Source organism: Cryptomeria japonica, chromosome 7 (assembly GCF_030272615.1).
Source record: "Cryptomeria japonica chromosome 7, Sugi_1.0, whole genome shotgun sequence".
Lineage (NCBI taxonomy): Eukaryota > Viridiplantae > Streptophyta > Pinopsida > Cupressales > Cupressaceae > Cryptomeria > Cryptomeria japonica.
This window is the reverse complement of record NC_081411.1, coordinates 695,176,368-695,199,630: the sequence shown is the minus strand read 5'-3', so window position 1 is coordinate 695,199,630 and position 23,263 is coordinate 695,176,368. Positions and strand designations below refer to the sequence as shown.

General features: G+C 35.6%; 1 protein-coding gene across 9 annotated transcripts in view; it reads right to left on the bottom strand.

The window, feature by feature from the left end:
* The window catches only part of LOC131033072 (uncharacterized), a 179,968-nt gene that overhangs the window by 21,343 nt on the left and 135,362 nt on the right, over window positions 1-23,263 (bottom strand). For all 9 annotated transcript variants that reach the window (XM_057964203.2, XM_057964202.2, XM_057964204.2 and 6 more), the window contains one exon: window positions 386-710. In XM_057964203.2, the coding sequence (XP_057820186.2) occupies window positions 386-710 (325 nt within the window). The remainder of the gene's footprint in view (window positions 1-385; window positions 711-23,263) is intronic.

Genomic DNA, 23,263 nt, shown 5'->3' with positions numbered 1-23,263 from the left:
ATTAAAACAGCAAATGACCAACAGTCAAAAATGTTAACCGTAATTATACGGTTCATCCCCATAATTGTATTCATTTTATTGAAAAAAATTGAACTTTGATAAAAATACCCAGGTAGAGTTTTTAGCTTGTTAAAATCTATTTTAAAGTTATATAGAGTTACAGCCCACATGTTTGACTATAATCTACCTATATATTCCTACTCAGAAATTCAATTAAAATAACTTTAGTATTGATAATCATAGCCTAAGTAGCTTATCTGTCTAACAAGTTAATAAACATTAAAAAAAAAAATTATCATTCGGATAGGTTGTTCAGGATGCGTTTTACAGACTGCGTTTAAAATATTTTAATTTTTCAGATAATTTAAAACTTGGTAGGCATTACCTTGGTAGGATACAGTTGTAATATTTCCACGTCCTTCGGCATCTTTATAGAACTTGGTCCAGTGTGGTTCATTTCCTGATGCATTGCGTGTAAGTGCCATGAAATTGAAGAAGCTGCTTATTTGGTATAAGGGATTGTCAAAATTATCTACAATGGTTTCATAGTAGCCATCAGATTCCTTAGCAAGAGCCTCCAGATTTAAAGATTTATCAAAGCTATATATAAAAAGTTTCGTAAAATTGCTCTTGAGCATTGCAGAGACTGGCTGTCGGTCTGCTAACTGAAGACTTGAGGCGAACCCTCCATTCGTAAACACCAAAATGACCTAGATAAACAATATGAAGTTATAACATTAAAGTAATTAAATGAAAACAAGTTATGTCATTGTTGAAATTGTGAAATTTTTAGTTAAAAGCAATGACGCTCTATTTAAAGTTCAAAATTTAATTGCTATATCAGAAGCTTTTCTATTAAATTTTGTAAACCAAAGATTTTTAGTGAAAATGAGGACAACTAACTAACTAAGGGCGACAAAAAAAAAAAAAAGAATTACTTTAGCAGCTGAGCATTTAAATACATTTGAATCTTCATCTTAAATATCTGCCTCATCATTTCAAAATGAGATAAATAACTCTATATATGGAGATAGGGAATAAAGAAACGTTCTCTCTACGTAATGTTTATTGGGTAGGACAATTACTCTTAAACTATTTTAACATAGCTCCTGTCAATTTGACTTGATAAACCACATAATTCAATAATTTGTGATTATCATGTTGATTTTACAGGTACAACGATATGTATCTTCACAAATATTCATTCTAAATAACTCAATTTTTTTTCAATTATATCTGTCTGGCCACTTTTTCATCTTATTAATCTACATGGGTAACAAGCTTCTACAATTGCCAAGTAAATTAGGTAACGATACAATTGATAATACGCTCACTTTGTATCCTGCAAATATTGCATTTGTTTTCTCTTCAATAAAACTGAATCCCACATTACAGCTTGTTACATATCTTCTTATATCATTACATCTATCTTTGTAGTTATAAAAAATTTATTTTAATTAAATTCACAAATTTCTTTTATCTTAACAAGAGATATTCTCCAGGAGGAATGGTGAGGACGTGGGCAAGGATACGGGGGAAATAATTCAGGTGATGGTTCTGGAACCCTAGGTTTCAGTGATGACAGTGAACATAATATAAAAATATTAGTTAAATCTGTGAAAATAAGGAATACTGGTAGAGCTGCAAATTATATAATTTGTATAAATTCAAAAAAAGTAAAAAATTGTGAATAATTGATTGATTGACTTAGGAATGAGTACAATATATAAAGCAGGAGAAGAGCCATCTAGAATAGGTACAACCAACTAGAAAATAGGCTTGCAACTTTATTCAAGATTAAAAAACTTCGTGCAAGATTGCACAACTAAGCAATCATAATTGTATCTCTTAACAACTAGCAAACTTATCTAAAGGAATATTGTAGGCAGAATATTCTAGGTGAATAAAGAGATATGAGTGTTGACAACAAAACCATAATCAGGAACCCAATTACAATGAGGAATGGAGAAAACCCAATTAAAAAAATCTCTTAACCATTTATTCAAATTAAAGAAGAAAGTTGAAACTGCCAATGAAAAACTACAAATGAATCCACACTGCAACAACATTATATCAAAGTCATAGAAACCACTACACAAGATGCAGTTGTACATATTTTGGACGGATCAAAAGGATAAACAGACAAGAACACGATCTCTAAATATGGAAACTGATCGTCGAAAGACAAGAATTATTCTACAAAAATGTGCTCCAATTTGAAGAACTTCAAATATGTCCTTCGGCTTGGATGAAGCCACTACTAATCCAATGCTCAATATTGTCCCACTAGAAAGAAACTCTAGAAGCACTCAAAGATGTGACTTTGGAATCTCATGTAGTCATGAACCCTGCTAGAAAGAATCTCTAGGGGCAAACAAAGTTGCAACATTGGAATGTCATATAGACAAGAATTTAGAACAAAAAAAAAATACTTCACTACCTATTGGAGGAAGAGTGCAAAGCTTGGTGGTTAATTAGCAACTTTAATATTCTAAGTTTGTTTACTTCGGAAGCTTAATAAAAAAAACCTACACTAGATGCTTTAAGCACGAAACCTCCCATATAAACTTTATAAGTTTATTTTTACAAAGCCCCAAATTTTCCCAGATCTTTATCATGCAGGGCTCATAAAGCACATACAATTTTAAAGAATCAACATAGGAAGAAACAAAGAAAGAAGCATGCAAAAATTACTGGAGGAACATGCATGTATCTAGAAACAAAGGTTTACATCTGCCTCCATGGTGATGATAATATTCATAGAAATTTGTCTGCAAATAAAGAGAAGAACTCGCTTACAAAAAATAAATTGAAATAAAAAGTAGATCACGCCTTTTCACAATATACAAACGAATTGGCACGCATACTAGACTAAGCTCTGATACCATATAAAATATTAACTAAACCTGTAAAAATCAAGATTACTAGTAGACCTACAAATTACATAATTGCATAAATTAAGAAGTAAAAAATTATGAATAATTGCTTGATTGACTTAGGAATGAGTACAATATATAAAGAAGGAAAGGAGCCATCTAGAATAGCAACAACCAACTAGAAAATAGGCTTTGAGCTTTATGGAATTTCAAAAAACTCCATGCAAGATTGCACAACTAAGCAATCATAATTTCTCTCTCTTAAGAACTAGCAAACTTATCTAAAGGAATATTGTAGGCAGAAAATTCTACACTAACAGGCAATGGAGGGGACGACTTAGAGGATGGGGGTTCAAGTGGCATCCCAGCTGAAGGTGATGGTGGTCACTTTACTCTAGCCATGCCTGCTCACAGGGAGTTCTCTAGTTGTGACGACTACAAATAGGAATGCTCGGGGGTAGAGGTGGATTATGCTTGCAGCTCTACTCTGGTTGATAGATCCAAGGTTTTGGACCCCCATTTGCGGTTTCCTAACCATTCTCTTCTTCCTCCTTCTCAGACTACTGACAAGGGTTCTATTGTGGTTGCTAGTAGAGATGAAGCCATTGATCCTTTGGGCTTACTCTTTGTGGGAGGAGGACAATCTTCATCTGGAAATATGCCTCCAGGCTAACTTTGACTTAGTGAAAGAGCTCTATTCAGTTTGAATGAGAAGAATTGTCTTCTTCTGGATGAGGAAAATGACTTTCCTTATCCTCTTTCTATTTTGGATGAGGAAAATGATCCGAGAGAAAGTTCTACAAGAATATCTAGATATGAGAAAGAGATGAAAAAGATAGAAGATGAAGAAAAAGAGCTTGAGGAGATTGAAGTTTTTACTGCCAGAAGATTGCCTAAAGGTGTCGATAAGTATGAAGGTAAGTTGTCTCTTAAATGCTTTTCATGTAATAAGATAGGACATTTTACATCAAGGTGTGCATAAAGAGAGATAAATCCTAAAAAGCCATTTTAAACCATATAAGCCTAAGTATCAGAAGAAGAGTTATTATGTTGTTGATGAAGATGTGATAGATGATGAGTCGGATACGGGAAATTTAGAAGATGAATTTGTGTTCATTGCTATCAAGGAAGATGATGGACTATGACTTCAAATTCTACAAGTTGCATTAATGAGGAGACACCTTTAGCTGCAAAAGTTGAAGATAAAAATGAATAGGTAATTGACAGTGGTTGCTCTCATCACATGACAGGTGATAAGAGTAAATTTGTGAACTTTGAAAAATATGATGGTGGTGTGAAGTGGAAAATTGGATCCTAGTGACACTCCCTACCTAGGAGAGAGAAAGGATGCCACTAGGATTATTTTCACTTGGGAGGAACTTTGCATTCAAAAGAGGGGCTTGAATCCACTAGATCCAAATCCGAGGGATCTTTGAAAGTGTGTATGATCGAGTTGTATGTGCGAACAAATGATTTCATCTTTTGAAAGTGAACAAGAGAAGAAAAGTGTTGCAGAATAGACTGTGCTTAACCGGTACTGTACTCAAGAATATGCAAATGCTATCTTTGCAATTCATGTAATACAGATTGTTGTTCGAATGCTTTTGTAAGTCACTGAGACTTCTTGTAAGGCAATGAGCCTTCCTTTAAGGTTGTCGCCTTTATAGGTTTCTTGTTTGAGCAATGAGCTCAAGGCAGTGAACCTGAATGCATGTACATTCCCCATTGTACTATTTCATTTACTCCTACCAAGGTATTATCTCATTGTGGGTAGATTCCCACTGTGATTTTTCCCTTAACCGGGTTTTCCACATCAAAAATCTTGATGTTATGTGTGATATTGATGTTGTGTTGTTTTATGTTTTAATTCTTAATTATCAAACCTGATTTGTGGTATAAGTTGCAAATAGCTTTTGTGCAAACTGACTCACCCCCCCCTCCTCCTTAGTTTTCTCCCAGTTGCCACAATTGGTATGAGAGCTTGATCCTCTAAAAGAATTTTGACCACTTGAGGGAAATCCAGGATGGAAACCTTTTCTTTCAACAAGCACAGCCCGAGGTTTGATGGAATGAATTACACTCTCTGGAAGAGAGAGATGCAAGTTCATTTAAGATGCATAGGAGAAGATTACTGGAAGATCATTAAGAATGTATAAAATATTCCGCAGAACGGTCCTACTACTCTGGATGACATTAAGGAAGAAGAATATAATATCAGAGTGAAGGAAGCATTGCTGAGTACCTTGTCAGATTCCCAGATGCTAAATGTTGACATTGCTGAGTACCTTGTCAGATTCCCAAATTTACCCATTTTTATAAATGAGATAGTTGACTTGTTGACTATGTAGAAAAGAGAGAGGAAATGAGTGAAATGAGGAGCTACCAGTTCAGGATCGCATTGTAACTTCAAATCTAAGCTAATTAGATTGATACAGATCTGTCCTACAAATTTAGAGAAAACTCGTCAAGACCATGGCAGGAATATACATGGTCCTCCACAAAATCCACAAAACGAAAAGGGTTCTTTTGTCTCTGCAAATGAAGTGCAAACCTACAATTACAGCTATGCACCTGTAACCTACACACAAAAAAGAGAGGGAGAATGGTTGTGGATAGGGGTTTGCCTCAATCAAACCCCGGTTGAGGAATCAACCTTGAAAGAAAGTAATTGCAAATGCTTGAATGTAAACAATGGAAATGTATACCTTGTAGATCTGCAACTTGTTGATGATGATTTCTTTGCTTCTTCAATGTAACCACAAATGTTATATGAAATGGCATGTAACATGTAAAAACCCTAACGCACACATATACTTGCAAATGAATGTTGTAATGTTGCTCCAATGGATGAATGAAGAAGACTTGAATGCTTGATGATGACCTTGAAATCCCGTATCTTATCCTTATGCCTCATATCCTCTTAAATGAGGGAATTGAATCTCCTTTTATACATGCCTCAAGAATTAATTTGCAAACCCCGAAGACAAATTATGCATAGGAGACCGGGAAGAACTAACTTCGGGCCACCCTAAGGAGTGGGGACAAGGACGCCACGCGCCACACACTTGTCTTACCCTATTTTGGGGCCTGGACAGGGTCTAGAGAAACCACAAGTGTTGAAGGAGGAAGGGTGAAGGGGTGAAAATGCAGAAATAGGTCTCAATTAGGGAAGGAGATGTTGTCGACAAGGTGAGGACCTCAAATATGGTTAAAAATGCTAGAGACACAATTTTATGACACTACAAGTGGTTTAGTAGGATTTGGTGATAATAAAGCTTTTATAATTCATGGTCGAGGTTATATTTATCTTGATGGTAAGAACAATGCTAATGATGTGTTGTATGTTGAAGGATTAAAGCATAATCGTTTGAATGTTGGTCAGATTGTTGATAAAGGATATAAGTTGAAATTCAAAAATGACAAATGTGAGATCTTGAGTAGCTTCGAAACTAAGATTACATCAAGAACATAAACTAAAGGTAATATCTTTCACTTGAATGTTGGGGGAAAAAAGTTGTTAGATTGCTCAAATTGATGAAATTTGGTTATGGCATAAAAGGGTGTGTCATATAAATTTTGATTGCATGGTAAAGATAAGTTCTACTAGAGCAGTAAAAGATCTACCAAAGTTGATAAAGCCTTCTAATCTAGTAGGTAAGGAATCTCAATTAGGGAAGTAGACGAGTTATTTATAAGAGCAATCAGTATAATTCTAATGGATTGTTAGATCTTTGGGCATACTGATTTGTGTCATCTGACATGTTCGAAAATAAAATGTCTAAGATCTGACAGAGGTGGAGAATTTTCCACTACTGAGTTTGATGCATTTGTGAAGAGCATGGAATCAAGAAACAGTTATCTTCTCTGAGGACACCACAAGAATGGTGTTGTAGAAAGAATGAATAGAACATTTCAAGAAGCTGCTAGAACCATAATGATTGAAGGAAATGTTTCGCATATGTTTTGAAGAGAAACAATGAGTACTGTAGTATACACTCTTAACCGAGTAAATATCAAAGTTGGTACTGGTAATACTCCTTATGAGTTATGGTTTGGTCATGCTCCTATTGTTAGATATTTCAGAATTTTTCGTAGAAAATGCTACATCAAAAGAAATGAAGATCTTGGAAAATTTGATGCTACATGTGATGAAGGAATCTTTTTTGGTTATTCTACTAAAAGTAAGGTCTACTGGTGTTATAATAAAAGATTGAGAAAAATTGTTGAAAGTGCTAATGTAACGGTTGATGAAGGTACTATGTATTAGATTAGATCTTGTGGATATGATTTTGATGATTAGGATGTCAATTCAGATAAAGGAAGACAAATGTAGACCCAAAGTCAAGTTGAGATTACTCCAGAAAAGCCTAAGAATCAAAGAACAGATGTTGATGTAGAAAAAAGAGTTAAAGAGCCTGAGATTCCAAAAAAAATTTGAAAACTCCAAGGCATGTGAGATTGAATCATTTAGAAAGTCAGATTATTGGTGATAAGAATAAAGGTGTAATGACTAGGAGAAGACTTGCTGAAGAAATCTATTTGATTTCTAAATATTGAGCCTAAAAGTGTTGATGAAGCTTGTAAAGATGAAAATTGGATTAAAGTTATGGAAGAAGAATTAAATCAAATTGAGAAAAATAATACATGGTGTTGTCCTCATTTTTGTTTCCAAAAATGAAGGACCAGTACATTAAAATTTTTGTGAAAATGAAAATTTTTACTCTATGGCATGCTTCCCGAGGCAGAATTTTGACAAATTCTTGGACTGGCTTAATCCTCAGTCTATCCTCAAACTGCTTTTCGAATTTCATCAAATTCTGAGTTCATTTGCTATGTCTTTCCTTCAATTTCGGGTTTTAAAACCCCGAATGCAGGTGGAGATTTTTCTTCAAACTGCAAGTTTTAATGATATTCATTGTTTTGGTTGTTGTAGGGAAATTTTTAGCTTATTACATGTGCATTTTTATTAAAAGATGTTACTCACAATTTGTTTTAAATTTCCCTTTCTTGTTTTTGTCTTTTTAATTGTTTTTTGGTCTTGTGTAGTTAAAATAGGGATTTTTTGGCTGAACTACAAGTAAACTTGCAGTTTGGTCAAAAAACCCCTACTTTAATGGTTTTTGCATGTAATAGGGATTCTAAATCCCCATTACATATGTGCAAGTCTTTCTTTCTTCTTGTAAGGATTTTATTTCCCTTTTACAAGTAATTAAAACTTGTAGTCCTCTCCAAAAAACCCGATTTTGGCTTGGTAAGTGGAAAAAGTAAAATTAAAACTTGCAGTTTGCTCCAAAAACCCCGATTTTGCCTTGCAAGTGGAAAAAGTAAATTTTAAACTTGTTGTTTGTCTAAAAAATCTTGATTTTTGCTTGTAAGTTGAAAAAGTGAAATTCAAACTTGTTATTTCCTCCCCAAAACCCGATTTTCATTGTTTCATGGCAATTCGAACTTGTTGTTTGTCTCCCAAAACCCGATTTGCAAGAAAAACGGATTTGTTGAAGATGTCAAAGTGATGTTTTGTGGACATTTGTTGGAGATGCAAGGCGTTTAGGATTCTATCCTATACTCATGCATTTACAAACACATTTTTCGCCATTTAGGGTTTATTGTTACTGGTTTTTTGAGCTAAATCAGCTAACACGTGGTTCCTTCAATCCACATTTTGGGCGTTTTTCACTCCACAAATCTGCATTCTCCTAAATCGTTTTCCCTTCTCTCACCTAGGCATGGAGTTTGGGATAAGATTTAAGCTATTTAATGATCCATCAATGATGCATTGAATACCACGTTTTTCCTCCATGTGATTCCTTTGGCTGCAAATTGGAAGGGTTTAATGCCACGAATCTTTGACAAGATGAATCGTTTTTGCTTTCCATGCTAAGGTGTTGGGATTTGAGGAAGATTTGACCTCTTCTTGTGCCTCCAGGTTTGCATTTTGCTGCCACGTTTTCCATATAAGACATTCTTGCAAAAACGTGTAAAGGGTTTGGCATTACGGATTGCTTCTATTGATTGATTTTGCTTCTTCATTCCAAAAATTGTTGCATTATTGGAGAAGCATTTTGCATTTTCAAGAAAGGTATGTTCTCTTTCCTTTCTTTCCTTCATTTTGTTATTTTCTTGTTTTCTTGTTTTTCTTTCTTAGTTGCTTTTTTAATTATGTGTTGTTCTTCCCCCAAAAATCGGTTTTTGTGAGAGGATTCTTCCCTTGGTATGCAATTTTTTAATTGCATTGTTCTTCCCTAAATTTTCCCTCTTTACTTGTATTCGGGATTTTTAATCCCAATTACAAGTTCGCTGGAAATTCTCGTTCTTCCCCTACGATTAAGGAATTTAACCATTTTTGGTTAAAATTCCAAGTTGAAAAGTGTGAAATACCCCTTCCTTGCAAATTCGGGTTTTAAAAACTGGATTACATGTTGAAGAGTTCTTCCCATTTTCATGAAAATGACTTTCCCGGATTTTCCCATTTCTATCCATTCATGTTCCCCATATCCGTACTTTCCATTTCCGCCATTTTCCGCAAGTCAAAATCTCATTCTTCGTCCATTTCTCCATTTTCGAATTTACAAGTGTCCTTGTATTCGGGTTTTAAAACCCCGATTGCATGTATGTCCTTTCCAACTTGTATACTTGAGAAAATTCTCCCAAGATCCAAATTGGTCAAAGTCAAGTTTTTCCCCTTTCTACATATTTCCCCTCTTCCTCTCACAAAATCGTAAAATTCAAGGATCAAAGTTTTACCCATTTGCAGAAGTAAGAATGATATTTGCAGCTGACTATGATGTTGCCTTAACCCTTTTAAGTCTTCATCACAGTATTCCAGGTTCACAATCAATGACAGATTTGTCAACATCTCCAACTCCAAAGAAAATGAAATACAAATATGACAAATATCAGAATGAGGTTGCACCTTCCCAGGTTTCTTCTCCTTTGGATCACATTAGAGACACGGAGACAGGGCACGTTGATATGGCAGAATTCGTCAACAGGGTAGAAGATCCACAGGATGATAACTTGCAGCAGTTGTTGGACAGCCATATCCATCATGCATCTTCCTTCTCGGTGGCTGCCCTAGAACCTGAATTTGTTCTTGCATGCGCCCATCATTTTAACAAGGAATCAAGAGTCATAAAAAATGATAATGGTGAAGCTATAATTCGTCTCGATGCGGATACAATCGAAAAGGTCTTCAGAATACCTCCTGCACCAGTTTATATGGAAATCTCCAAAGAAAATGTAGCAGAGTATTATGTGAAAAGGAAAAAAGATTGAAAGCGACATATCAATAGGTGGATCCAAGAACCACGACCTTCCTTCTCAAGGTGGGCAAAGTTGTATCGCTGTGATTTCAAATGGGAGATAGGAGACACCATCACTCTTCTTAGCAGAATGATGAGCCTTGAGGATTCCAATGTCTTTGAGCCATGGATGTATCAGTTCATTATGTTCATACGGCAGTCACATCATATTTCATGGGGAGCTGATAGGGAGACAAATGAACCCAACTCAAACTTAACAATACAAGACCCTTTGAGACTTTACAAACTGCCTCAATGTATTGACAAAGAAAAATCATTGCAAAACTACCACCTTGCTGCCATATTGATAGACCCTTACACAGTCACTCATAACTTTTGCAAATAAACAAATTTATTCGATCTCTCCGGTGAAAGTCTTCATAACTTGGTTATAAAAAACATATCCAAAAATGAGCAAAATCCAACGGTGGAAATGAGAGATATGGCTCCCGTATTAGGACTGTATTTTCTGCAACAGTCTGCCCCTAAAATTTCAGACCTTTTACTCCCACAATGCACATGCCATCTTGTGCATGGCCTCTTGAGACCAAATATTCTGAAAATATACAATATAATACACCATCATACCCATTTTTGGGGTTAGATCAATCTGGAAATAAAATATACAACATTTTCATGCTCTTTATTAACCCTATGGCAGGGATATGACTGTTTTCACAAGAAATTAGACATCTTCACCAAAACAAAACCAAATCACTTCAAACCAAAGCCAAAATAAACTTAGTTAATTATAGAAACATCTTCAAACATGAAGGAATGAAAACTAATTCATAAAAGCACTCAAAACAATACAAAATCAGACTGTTCTATGTGGAAATCTGGAAAATATACATGAACATCATATTTTTATTGCTTCAAAACTCCAAACTTGATCAAAAAAACCTCTACCAACCACCACAAATGATTCAATTTCATCCATTTATAACCCTCAAGGCCTTCTAAGTTGAAATCCAACCTAAAACCAACTTATAACTAACTTATGACAACTTTTTTGCATTCTTGACAACTTTTTGACAACAAAAAGTTGCTCCAAAGTTGTCAAGTTTGACAACTATGTATGTCAACTTGCCAAAACTATATATAAAACTTCTAAAACATTAAAATCGTCATTAGATGACCTTATAAACATATTTTATCCATCTAAACACACTTCTATCCCAAAAACCCAATTTTAGCCTTTTCTAGGCCTAATTGCTCAAAATGGCAATTTTACACTTTTTGACCATTACATTGCATTTCACTACATTTTATGGCTCACATGACCATGTTACATCATTTAAAGACCTTATATGTACATTTTATGGCTCACATGACCATGTTACATCATTTAAAGACCTTATAGGTCTTGTGTGTCTTCTTTTTTCATCAAATCCTCCATAGGGCCTATCAGTGACCCTGCTCCACCTTGTCTTCCTGGGTGCTCCTGCACCAGGAGCATCAGTAATGCCTTGTGCGAACAACTTGCAGCAATTCCTACCACCATGAGCTTCTTCATGAATTCTTATTTGGTATATTTAGCAGCATCACTTAGACACTTTCCAGGTCTTTCTACCAAGGGTGATCGCTCGCTTATACCAATTTGGGAATATTATGACCAGTTGCCATTGAGACCTAGCAGACTACATTTCAGAAGGGTCCAAGATGCGTTCTTTGGATATTTAATGTGTCAGTTTGACAGAAATCTTAGGAACAAAAGAGTATCAGATGAGGAATGAGTCAAGGTGTCTGAGTATGGGTGTTTGTTTCTGCAATTTCCCACTTTCACCTATATGAGGATAAGATGCTATGATGGTCAGCCATACATGCTCCCGAGATACCCAACCGATAAGATAATTCTTATGGAGTTGGGAAGACAAATCATGGCTGTTCACACTTTTTAGTCTGCTAAGCACAGGTTGGAATGGAGATCTCTACCACAAACCCATTGAAAATTGGCCAATACTCCCTTGTCACATCAGTGAAGGCTAAGGCCATGGAAACTGAATTGCAAGAAATCAAGCTCAAAAGGTTTAAACCTAGAGCTGATTTCGATTATAGGGGTATGAAGAAGAAAATCAAAAAATCCTTTGTGCATGTTCATCGCATTGAAGACATCTGGGTAGACCTCCATACAAAAGCCGAAGTCCTCAAGATGGATTACTGCAGGCTCAGTGTTGAGCAAATTGTTGATTTGAACTTGGTGGATATCCCACAAGGGATGATTGATGATGAGCATATACTTGATCCTGAATACACTTCACGGAGGGTTGAGGAAGCTCCACTTCCTTTGATCTAATGGTCGCACAAGGAGTGCATATCCATCCTTGACAGATTTCAGCCTATCTTGGCCAACACCAACTCATGGCTGAAAAGTAGTATCATTAGACTTATCAAAACCAAGGTTGGTAAAGAAGATGATTCTATGGGGCCTCTTGGACGGAAATCTGAGATTCAAAGTGACAACAAGGAGGGTGCTTCATCTTCAGGCACAAGGATCAAGTTACGAGTCAGTCGTGCAGTAGTGCTTCCTACTGAGGAGACGACTGTTCGTGGGAAGGAAAAAATACGATTCCATGCTCAGGTGATCAATCTGGATAATCCAGAAGAGGGGCAGCAATCTGATGATGCTCCTAAGTCTCCAGTTTCAGACTCGCCTCATGAGGTCATTCCCCCAGTTTCCATTGAGATGCCTCTTTCTCCTCCTGATTTGCTCATGGATGAGTCTCCTCAGAATGCAATTCCCATTTCAGCATACGAGCCATCTCCTGATCATCAACAAGAAAGTGCGTTGAAAGTTTCTGAGAATATTCCTACTTGCATTCAGTTATCAGAAATTGATACTTCTACTTCTGGTTTTGAAGAATTCATGAGGCAATCTTCATGCCCATTGGTAACTGAGCAAACCGTGGTTGCTATCCAAACAAATATTCCTCCCAGGATGACCACGGTGATTCAAACAGAAACTGCTTCTCCTTTGCCAACGGCTGCTACTAGAAGAGAGTTGATGACTTTGCCTCCATGGCTTAGTTGTTTCACCCCGAAAAGGAAGAAGCAAGAGATCTCACCTGATGTCTTTGACTATCAGCAACTGAAACAGTCCAGATCTAAAGTTGCTAAGAAAGCCAAGACTATCTCCAGAGTAACGGTTGACAGTAACAAGATGAAAGTAGCTGAAATTGTGGAACCTATTGCAGATAAGCCACTTGATGAAATGTCAGCTGCTGATTATAAGGTTACGAGGATAGAGTTGGGCAAACAAACTCATGAGGTCATTAAATATGATGCTCAGTTTTCTATTGCCTCATTGGTGCAAAGATGTGATGATCTTCTAGCGAAGAAAGCTAAACTAGAAGAGGAAAACTGACAGCTTATGGCAGCCATTCATAAAATCACAAAACCTATTGTTAAAGGGATTAACTCCATAGGTTCTTTTGGTTCCCAAGAACCGATTCGTGGAGTGGAAAGGGCTGCTCAGGAACTACAAGCATTGGATTCCTGGGTTGATCAGCTTCATGATCAATGTGTACAAGTAATGAAATACATTTTTCAAATAATGTCTAAGCTGGAAACTGTTGAGGAGAAACTAAATCAAACTTCTAATACTTTCAAAAGGAATCTGGAAAGTGTTGAAGAAAGTTTGACAATCTGGCGTACCATGCCCCAAAAACAGCTAAGTGTTCTACAGGAACACGCCATCATCTCTTCTAGGGTTATGTACTTGGAATTTGAGGAACTCCTGGAAAACAAGACCCTTGTTCTTAAATCCCTCATTGAGGAGATCGGTGATGCAAAGAGATTTTGGGGCGAAGTTTACTGAGATATTGTCTCACATTGTGAAAGGGCCTCTTGCAACATAGTAAGTCAGGATGGAGAGCTGATTCCAGAAGAAGAAGTTCTTGCTGATTTACAAATGAGGATTCATCATGAATGGAGGAGCGAACAATTCTTGGCAGCTTCGATTCAAGCATTGATGAAACACCAAGCCTTTCTGCATGAAATCCAGTCTATTCTGGATAAAAACAATTATGCGTTCCTCCGTTGTCACAACACTATTGTGAAGACCATGGTTGTTGCCAAGAACACCCATGAACCGAATCCCGAGGAACTACAAGCAAGCATCCAGAAATTTCGAGGATTTGTGTCTTCGAAAAATGCAACTTAAGTGTTTTTCAACACTTAGTTGAATTTTCCCTCTTTTGTAATCTTAGTTGTAATTTAGTTTTGACAAGTTGCATGTAAAAGTATTTTTTCTAAAAAGCAAGTTACACATTGCTTGCACTTTTGTAATTACTGTAGACGTATAAAAATGACCATATTCCTAAATGAATATTTTATGTTCATTTCTCTATTTAATTAAATCCAATTTAATTAAATTATCCACATTCCTCTATTTAATTAAGTTATTCAATTTATTTAAATTAAATTCACTATACCCATTTAATGAATAAATCATTTTATTCAATTAAATTCCTCCTATCCACTTTTAATTAAATTCAAATTTAATTAAATAGTTATCCTAAATTGAATAAATCTAATTTATTTAATTTCCCCAAATTACAACCAAGTTGAATAAATCATTTAATTCAATTAAATCCTATTATCCCTCCATCCACTTGCAAAATCCTACATCTCCCACTTGCCTTCCTAAAACCCTTTCTAATCCCTTCTAGACTCTTCTAATCGCTTCTAATTAGCCTAACCCATCTTCTAAACTTTGTCACATCCCTAAGCAAGGGGAGGTCACTTCTTAATTCCTTAAAGTCTTTGATAACCATTAAAGGCTTCAAGCCTTCAACCACTTAATTCCTCAAAGTCTTTGATAACCATTAAAGGCTTCAAGCCTTCAACCACTTAATTCCCCAAAGTCTTCATAACCATTAATGGTTAACTCAAACCCTCTTACATGGTTAAAGAATTTCTTTTAACTCAACCTTTATCCAACCCAAGGGTCTCATCAGGCCTTTAATGCTTTGACCATGGTTATCTCTTAATCATTTGCACAAAGGTTTATCCTTGGATTAACTCTTAATCCAGTGGGTAATCTTAATTTAGACTTGACCCTTACCTTCTAGATAACCCTAAGGTCTTCTCAGGCATTTATTGCCCCCAACCCCTTCTCTCAACCCAATCTTATGTTGAAACTTGTCACCATTTCATTGGTGCAAATTGCAAACATGGATCCCCAACTTTCAAACTCAACCCTTGATCAACTCTTTCAATCCTGACCATCCATTGCCCTATTTTTGCTATAAATAGAGCTCTCATTCCTCCATTTTAAATCATCCTCCAAATTTGTAGTATCATACTTATGCTCAAATACATTCAAGCTTTCATATCTCATTTTATGCTCATCATTTTAGCCTCTTTTAAATCAGGAACTAGTCTAAATATACATGTTTAGAATACTTTCTTTATCATTTAGCTTAAATCATGAACTAATATAGTATGCTAGGATAGTTTGTTTACTAATATTGTCATCTTCTAGTTAGTTTATTGCATTTCTAGAATCATGCATAGCTTAGGATGCATTTCATTCTAAAATCTATCAAAGCATCCCTCGTTCTTACATTTGCCATCCCTAAACCATTTTGCTCAGTGATCTGAGAGCAAAAATATTGGTTTGAAGGACATTGTAAGATAGAGAACCATGGGACCCACCTTGGGAAGTTGAGTTATACTTCATGAATCCATAGCTTGCACCAAGAAGTCCTCTGTGTGTGTGTGTGAGCAAGGCTCCATAGAGCTCCGTTTTTCACATATTGAGTTCTATCGACCCGCTTTTCCCGCATACAATTACATGTAAGGCAACTACAAGTTGTGTCCGATTAGGACTGTAGTTGGAATAAGTCTTAGTTAGTTGGAGTAACTCTTAGTTAGTTAATGAAGTCTCAGTTAGTTATTGAATGAGTCTTGGTGGTTGAGAGAATCTCTCAAGTTAGTTAGGATCCTTCCACCTTTTTCTCAAGGCTCCTCTTCTATAAATACTTGAGGAGTTCATTGTAATTGATATCTTTTTGGAAAGCAAGCAAAAACTTTGCCAAATTTATAGCAAGAAGTCTTTGAGCTTATGTATGTGGATTGAAAGTTTTTTGAAGAATAATAAAGAAGGATTACTCAAATTTTGAGTCTTTGAGCTACATGTTTGAGTTTGAATCTTTTATTTCTTCTATTCCAAGTGTTTCTAAAGGAGCTTAGTCCGATCTGATTTGAAGTCTTTGAGCTGCAAGTAAAAAAGATTAATTAAAATAGGAAACTCTCTTGAAGGAGCAACAAGTCTTTGAGCTTGCGTCTATTCTTGAAGAAAAATTATTGTTTGATAAGAAATAGCAGCAAGTCTTTGAGCTTGCATTAGTTCTTATCTTTGTGTTGAAAGAATAGATTATTCCAGTCTTTGAACTGTTATTTTTTATTCGTTGTAAAATTTAGTATAGCAAAAGGTAGATAGGACTTCACATAATCAAGTCTTTGAGGCTGATATTGTTGTCCCATCCGGAAGGAAGTGACGGAAGTCTTTGCACCTTCAGGAAACTTCATTTCCTTTCACTCATTTCATTTAAAAGTGGTTACTGTTGTTATTCAATCGCTATCCTTTTCTGTGAAGATAAAAGGATATTGTCTTTCTTGAAAAAAAGAAGAAAGATTGCTGTCCCATCCCATTTTATTTTCCAAGTTGTAGTTAGATAGGGGGAGCCTTCCCTTAATTAGGAGAGTTCTTACTCGTCTGCTGTGGTTGAAACCACAATTTTGTATATTTCCCCAAGTGTACAAAATTTTCAACCAACACATTGATTCTTGTCCCTAGACCTTAGGATAAAAATATAATTGGAACTAAATGGGTATTTTGGAATAAGTTGAATGACCAAGGTGAAGTTGTTCGAAATAAAGTTGGACTTGTTTGTATAGGTTATTCACAGATGGAAGGAAATGACTATGAGGAGACCTTTGCTCCGGTAGCTAGGATTGAAGTTGTTAGATTATTTCTTACCTATGCTACTCACAAAGATTTCAACGTTTATTAGATGGATGTCAAATCAGCATTTCTTAATGGTGAGTTGGAAGAAGTCTACAATTGAGCAACCAGATGGATTTTAGCTGACAGAAAAAAAAGACATGGTTTGTCAGTTGAAGAAATCATGTATGGATTAAGGCAACCCCCTAAAGCTTGGTATGCCAGATTGCACTGGTATTTGATAAAGATAATACTGACAGTAACCTCTAAATTCTTGTCTACATGACATTATCTTTGGAGGAAATGATTGCCAATGTAAGAAATTTGCTGAAAACATGTAGAATGAATTTGAGATGTCTATCATTGGTGAGATGAAATTCTTTCTAAGATTGCAAATTACTCAATTGGATAAAGGTATTTTCATATCTCAACCTGAGTAAGTGAAAGAACTGCTGAAAAAATTTGGTTTTAAAGACTCTAAGCCTGTCGGTACACCTATGGTGGCCGAATGCAAGTACAGTGTCATAAAATTGCGACCCTTTCAATTTGTGACCATATTAGGGTCTTGACACTGGCGATTTGAATCCCCAAGCCTGATCGGAGACCCGAGACTTGGTCATCCCCAGAAATTGCACTTTTTCTTCCCTCTGCATTGCCTGAATCTACTTCCTGTCTTGAGACAAAGGTAGGATAGGGGCGTGGGCGTGGCGCCCTTTTCCCTGCCCTATTTCGGGCCCACTATCCTATATTTACATTGGACTTCTCATAAAGTGGGAAAACCTTCCCTGTGTCGACCTGTGACAAAAAAACAGTCAATTAACCCTGATTGACAAGTATATAAGTCGCATCCGCCCTCCCATTTGCATAAGTTGGAAAAGGGGTAATACATAAGATCACGCATTCACGCATTCAAACATTCATTTCCAGCATTGAGCATTTTCAAGTCTCCCTTCAAGGCTAGGTGTTGCATTCAAGTCAAGGATTCAACCATTGAAGAGGAGGTCCCTTTCAACATTCAATTCAATACAAGAAAATACACCTACATTCTATATACAACCTCCCTTGAGGTGAATTACATTTCAATCTTTCATTTACATTTACTTGCATGTACTTTCTTTCATCATTTGGTTAATTCCAAAACTAGGCGTTGACTTGAAGGCAAACCCACAATCCCAACCCCTTTTTCTCTCTTTTATGTGTGTACGTAGGTTGCGGGTGCGAATTGTGTTTGCAGATTCAGACACCATTTGCAAAGCCAAAAAAACCCTTTTCATTTCGTGGATTTTTCGAAGGACCGTGTGCACTTTCAGCACGGTCCCGACAACTTTTCCTCAAATTCGAAGGGCGGCTTCATCTACACATATTATAGCCAGATCCAGGTGAACAACTTCATCTCATGCTTCTATCCTGAGTTATAATCCATTCTTTCCTACTTTTACACTTAGTCTTACAACACATAATTCACTCATTTTCCATTCTAAAAGAGGGGTTAGCTTGTCATTTCTATCTCATTATCAATTCATTTACTATTCAATCTCTTCCCTAAGAAATTGGATCTATTGAATTTCCCCCCTCTTTCAATGTAATGTGGATAAAGTGTTTGAAGAGAAATCCGCAGTGAAACTTCAATCTCTCCTCGAAGGGAAGAAAAGTTTTATTCTTGATCTCTCCATCATTCACCTTTTACACCATTACAATTTAGTGAACCTGACATCTTACATGCTTTATTCTGAAAATCATTGCTTATTTTTCATTTACAAGTTTAGTTTTTCTGCAAAGTTAGTGGTTAATTCATAAAAAACCATAGTTTTTAAAATTAAAATTGAACTTGTGTTGTCTAAAAATTGTTTGTTATCCTCTTAGATCTGAAAATTGTTTTGTTTCTCAAATTTAATTTCTTCATTGTCCAAATCAATTTGCAAATCAAATTCAGAAAATTAAGAGGTTAATTGTCAAAACCCTAATTTTCAAAAATCATCTTGAAATGGTGCAAAATTTGAATTTCCATTTAATTTTCAGATTTGTGACTGTTTTCAGACTTATCATCTGTCCTAAAAATCCAATTTTTAATTTATCTTATTTTTTAAATTTCAAAATTTCAAAAATTAAGTGATTAGGTCCGAAAACCCTAATTTTCAAATTTAATTGGATTTTGAGCAAATTTCAATCAATTTCAATCAATTTCAGTTTTATTAAAAAAAATTTAAGGTGTCCCTATCCATTAAGTTTGACCCTTTTCAAATTTCTAATTCAACTCCTTTTTTTTCTCAAAACCCTAATAAGGTCCTATTTTTACATTCAAACCTTCATTTCGCCTATCTAGAGATTGTTAAATCTGTCATTTTTTGGGGGTTTAGCTTTAAAATCACCGTAATTTTCATCCCTGAAAAGTTCGAAAAAAGTTGGTCGGACCGTGTGCACTTTCAACATGGTCCCTAGCTTTTTTTTCTGAAATTTCGAAAGACTGTTATGATCGTATTTAATAGCTTAAATCTAGAAAATTGGCTGATTTTGTTGATTTTTGATCCCTGTAAAATCAAAAATAACTTCACAATTCAACATTTCAAATTTCAAAAAAAAATTACAATTAAGTGGTTAATTACAATCTGCCCTGATTTTAAAATTTTTGATTTTGTCAATTTTAAACTTAAGAGGTATCCAATTGGCCCTAATTTTAAATTGCAATTTTCTTTCATTTATCATGATTTTAATTTTAGAAATTGTCATTTTTTTTTTCAACAAATTTCAAATTGTTTAATCATTATTTTCCCAAATTTTGCATTATTCAATTTTTGTGCACTTTGTTCCTATAATTCAAAATTCAAATTTTTCCTTTAGTGCATGAGTTTCACCACTATAAGTCCTACCTACACTATCCCCGTTACACGAAGCATTAGAATTAAGGCTTCCCAAGGTTTCATTACCAAAGAGAGGGAGCATAATCTCGGTAACTTCTTTAATGAGGATAATGCTTCCCATCCTAATCATGTCCATATCTATCCAATTGATGAATCCCATGATGAACACGAAGAAGCTTTGACTAGAATTTCCATAGATCAACTTTCAAAATTGGACAATCAATTTGATAACTTTCAACAATGGATGTCCCAAGAATCCCCTAATAGTGAAACTCTTCCATTAATTGAAGGCCTTAAATGCATGATTCAAAGTGATAAGAATGAAATTGATATATTGCGTGGAATTGCTCATATTCTTTATTCTAATGTCATGCCTGTAAAAAGTTGTGCTAAAATTTTAGGTTATTCACAACCTTCAAATCAAATCAATTCTTCCATTCCTTTGACGACTCTAATGATTAGTATTCTTACTTTCATTTCAAACATCATGGCTACATCAACTCAAAATATCATTCCTACAACCATTGGTCATGGGGGCAATCCCTCTTCTTTATTTAATCCTCCATCTTTACCTATGTCTTCCATAAGTATTTCTATTATCCCTCAGCTAATCAATGTGACACAACGGGGCAATTCATTCAATAATTTTATTCCTCATTTAAGCGTACCAATTCCTAGACAATCATCACCTATGCCTACTTATCATCGTGTCCACCCACCTTATTCTCAATCAAATGTCTTCCTTCAATAACATCACACCACCTTCTCAATCAACCATGTCTAACATCAATTCTTCTATCGAAGCGACCATTAGCAATCTTTCTCAAACTGTGACTTCCTTACAACAACAAATGTCTTCCTTCAATAACATCACACCACCTTCTCAATCAACCATGTCTAACATCAATTCTTCTATCGAAGCGACCATTAGCAATCTTTCTCAAACTGTGACTTCCTTACAACAACAAATGTCTTCCTTCAATAACATCACACCACCTTCTCAATCAACCATGTCTAACATCAATTCTTCTATCGAAGCGACCATTAGCAATCTTTCTCAAACTGTGACTTCCTTACAACAACAAATGTCTTCCTTCAATAACATCACACCACCTTCTCAATCAACCATGTCTAACATCAATTCTTCTATCGAAGCGACCATTAGCAATCTCTCTCAAACTGTGACTTCCTTACAACAACAAATTGCTTCCAAAAGTCAATCCAAGTTTAGTATGCCCATATTTGATGTTGCGAGCTCACTCTCTCTTGATATTGTTAAAGTTGTCAAACCTAATCATGTTAAGGTCCCTTGATTGGAACTCTATAATGGAAAAGGTGATCCTCTCATGCATGTTAAAATATTTCAAACTTTGTGTAGTGATTTATCTTATGATCAAAGATTGCTTGCAGAATTGTTTACAAGAACACTAAGAGATAAGGCTTTACGATGGTATTGCTCTTTGCCTTCTTATTCTATCACCACTTTTCAATAATTAGCAAATATTTTCATTCAACAATTTCAAAACAAAATTGGTCCTACAATCACTTTGACTAATTTAATGCATTGTAAACAATGTGTTAAAGAAAAAGTGATTGATTTCATTGGTAGATATAAGCATTTGTGTGCTAAAATTTCCTTTCATGTACCTGATAATGATATTCAAAGAATTTTTATTTCTAATTTGCAAAAAGATATTAGGGAAAATCTTATTTTCTATGAGTTTACTTCATTCCCACAGTTGTGTGCAACACTCCACAATTATCAACTAGTTGTGAATCAAATGGAGCAATCTACTCCTATGGCTCCGAGTGATGAGGGGAGAGTGTTCAACAACCGTTTGCAAAGTTCAAACCAACAAAAAGCTTCATCAAGTTCAATGATACAATCAACAACAACAATGTGAATGCTATAATAGGTGTGCCTCCTATTTCTAAATTCTTTAAAAGATAAAGACAATTTACTCCTTTGAATTAATCTTTACATAGAATTATGTCTCAGTTGTTACAAAGAAATCTCCTATCAAACCAGTTGACCCATCTAAGCTTTCATCCCCTTATTTTGATAGCACTTCCTTTTGTCAATCTTATCGTCAGCCTGGTCATGATACCGAGAATTATTTTGCATTGAAAAGTAAGATTCAAGATTTGATTGATAATAATACTATATCCGTGGTTGGTGTGAATGATAAGGGAAACAAATCAGTAGCTCCTCCTAATCAAAATCTTGAGATTTTTACTGATCCTTTGCCTTCTCATACCTCTAATGTGATTGAGACCGAACATGCCTCTTTCTCTCCATCTAATCTTACTACCACAACTCCGAATTTGGTGAACATGGTAGAGAAACAAGAGACACCTAAGGATCCTTGTATCACATTTGACCCTAGTGAGACCATTAGGGTACCTGACGGACCTTTATACATAGTTATGAAGGTTAAGGACAAACCTTGTCGTGGTGCTCTTGTTGATCCCTCTTGCAAGGTTAATTTCATGACTGAGGAGTATCTTTTCACTTTACGATTGCATAAACCGATCTATGATGATACTGATGTGCTTGTGAAGTTATTTGATGTCTTCTCTTGTCCTACCATTGGTTCTATCACCTTTCCTATTGAAATTCACACTAAATCTATGGATGTCAACTTTGTTGTCATTCCTTCTTCCGAGCAATTCTGTGTGAAGTTGGGCTACCCTTGGCTATCTTCCATGAAGTCTATTGCTTCTCCAATTCATAAGTGTTCGAAACTTCCCCACAACGGAGAAATCACAACTGTTAACCACAACTTATTTCAACCATCCGAAAGAAGCCCAAGTGTTCCTATTGATCTCTTTTGGCCTAAGCAATTTCAATCTCTTCCACAAAGGAGCGATGGTCTTTTCCAATCTTATCAAAAATGGAAGAAAGATATGATTTTATCCTTGAGTCAACCTATATCCCCAGCACTTGACATTCCTATCATCCTTGAAGATGAAGTTCTTCCCCTAACAGATAGAAGTAATCTTCCTCCTAAGGAAGATCCTCAACCTATTCCTATGGATGTATCTATGCCTTCTCCTAACAAGACCAACAAAATTTCTCTTAAGGTTAGGCCTATACCACCTCCTCATGATGGAGTTGGTATCCTTCCTACACCTAATATTCCTCCTTTATATGGCGCAGCTCCACCTCCTTTCTCTTATAGAGAAAAAAGGATTGCCTCTCCTCTTGTCCAACCTAAAAGACCTCAACCGAAACCTCCAACTATTAAAGAGGAGATTGTTCCTCCTTTCATAGATATT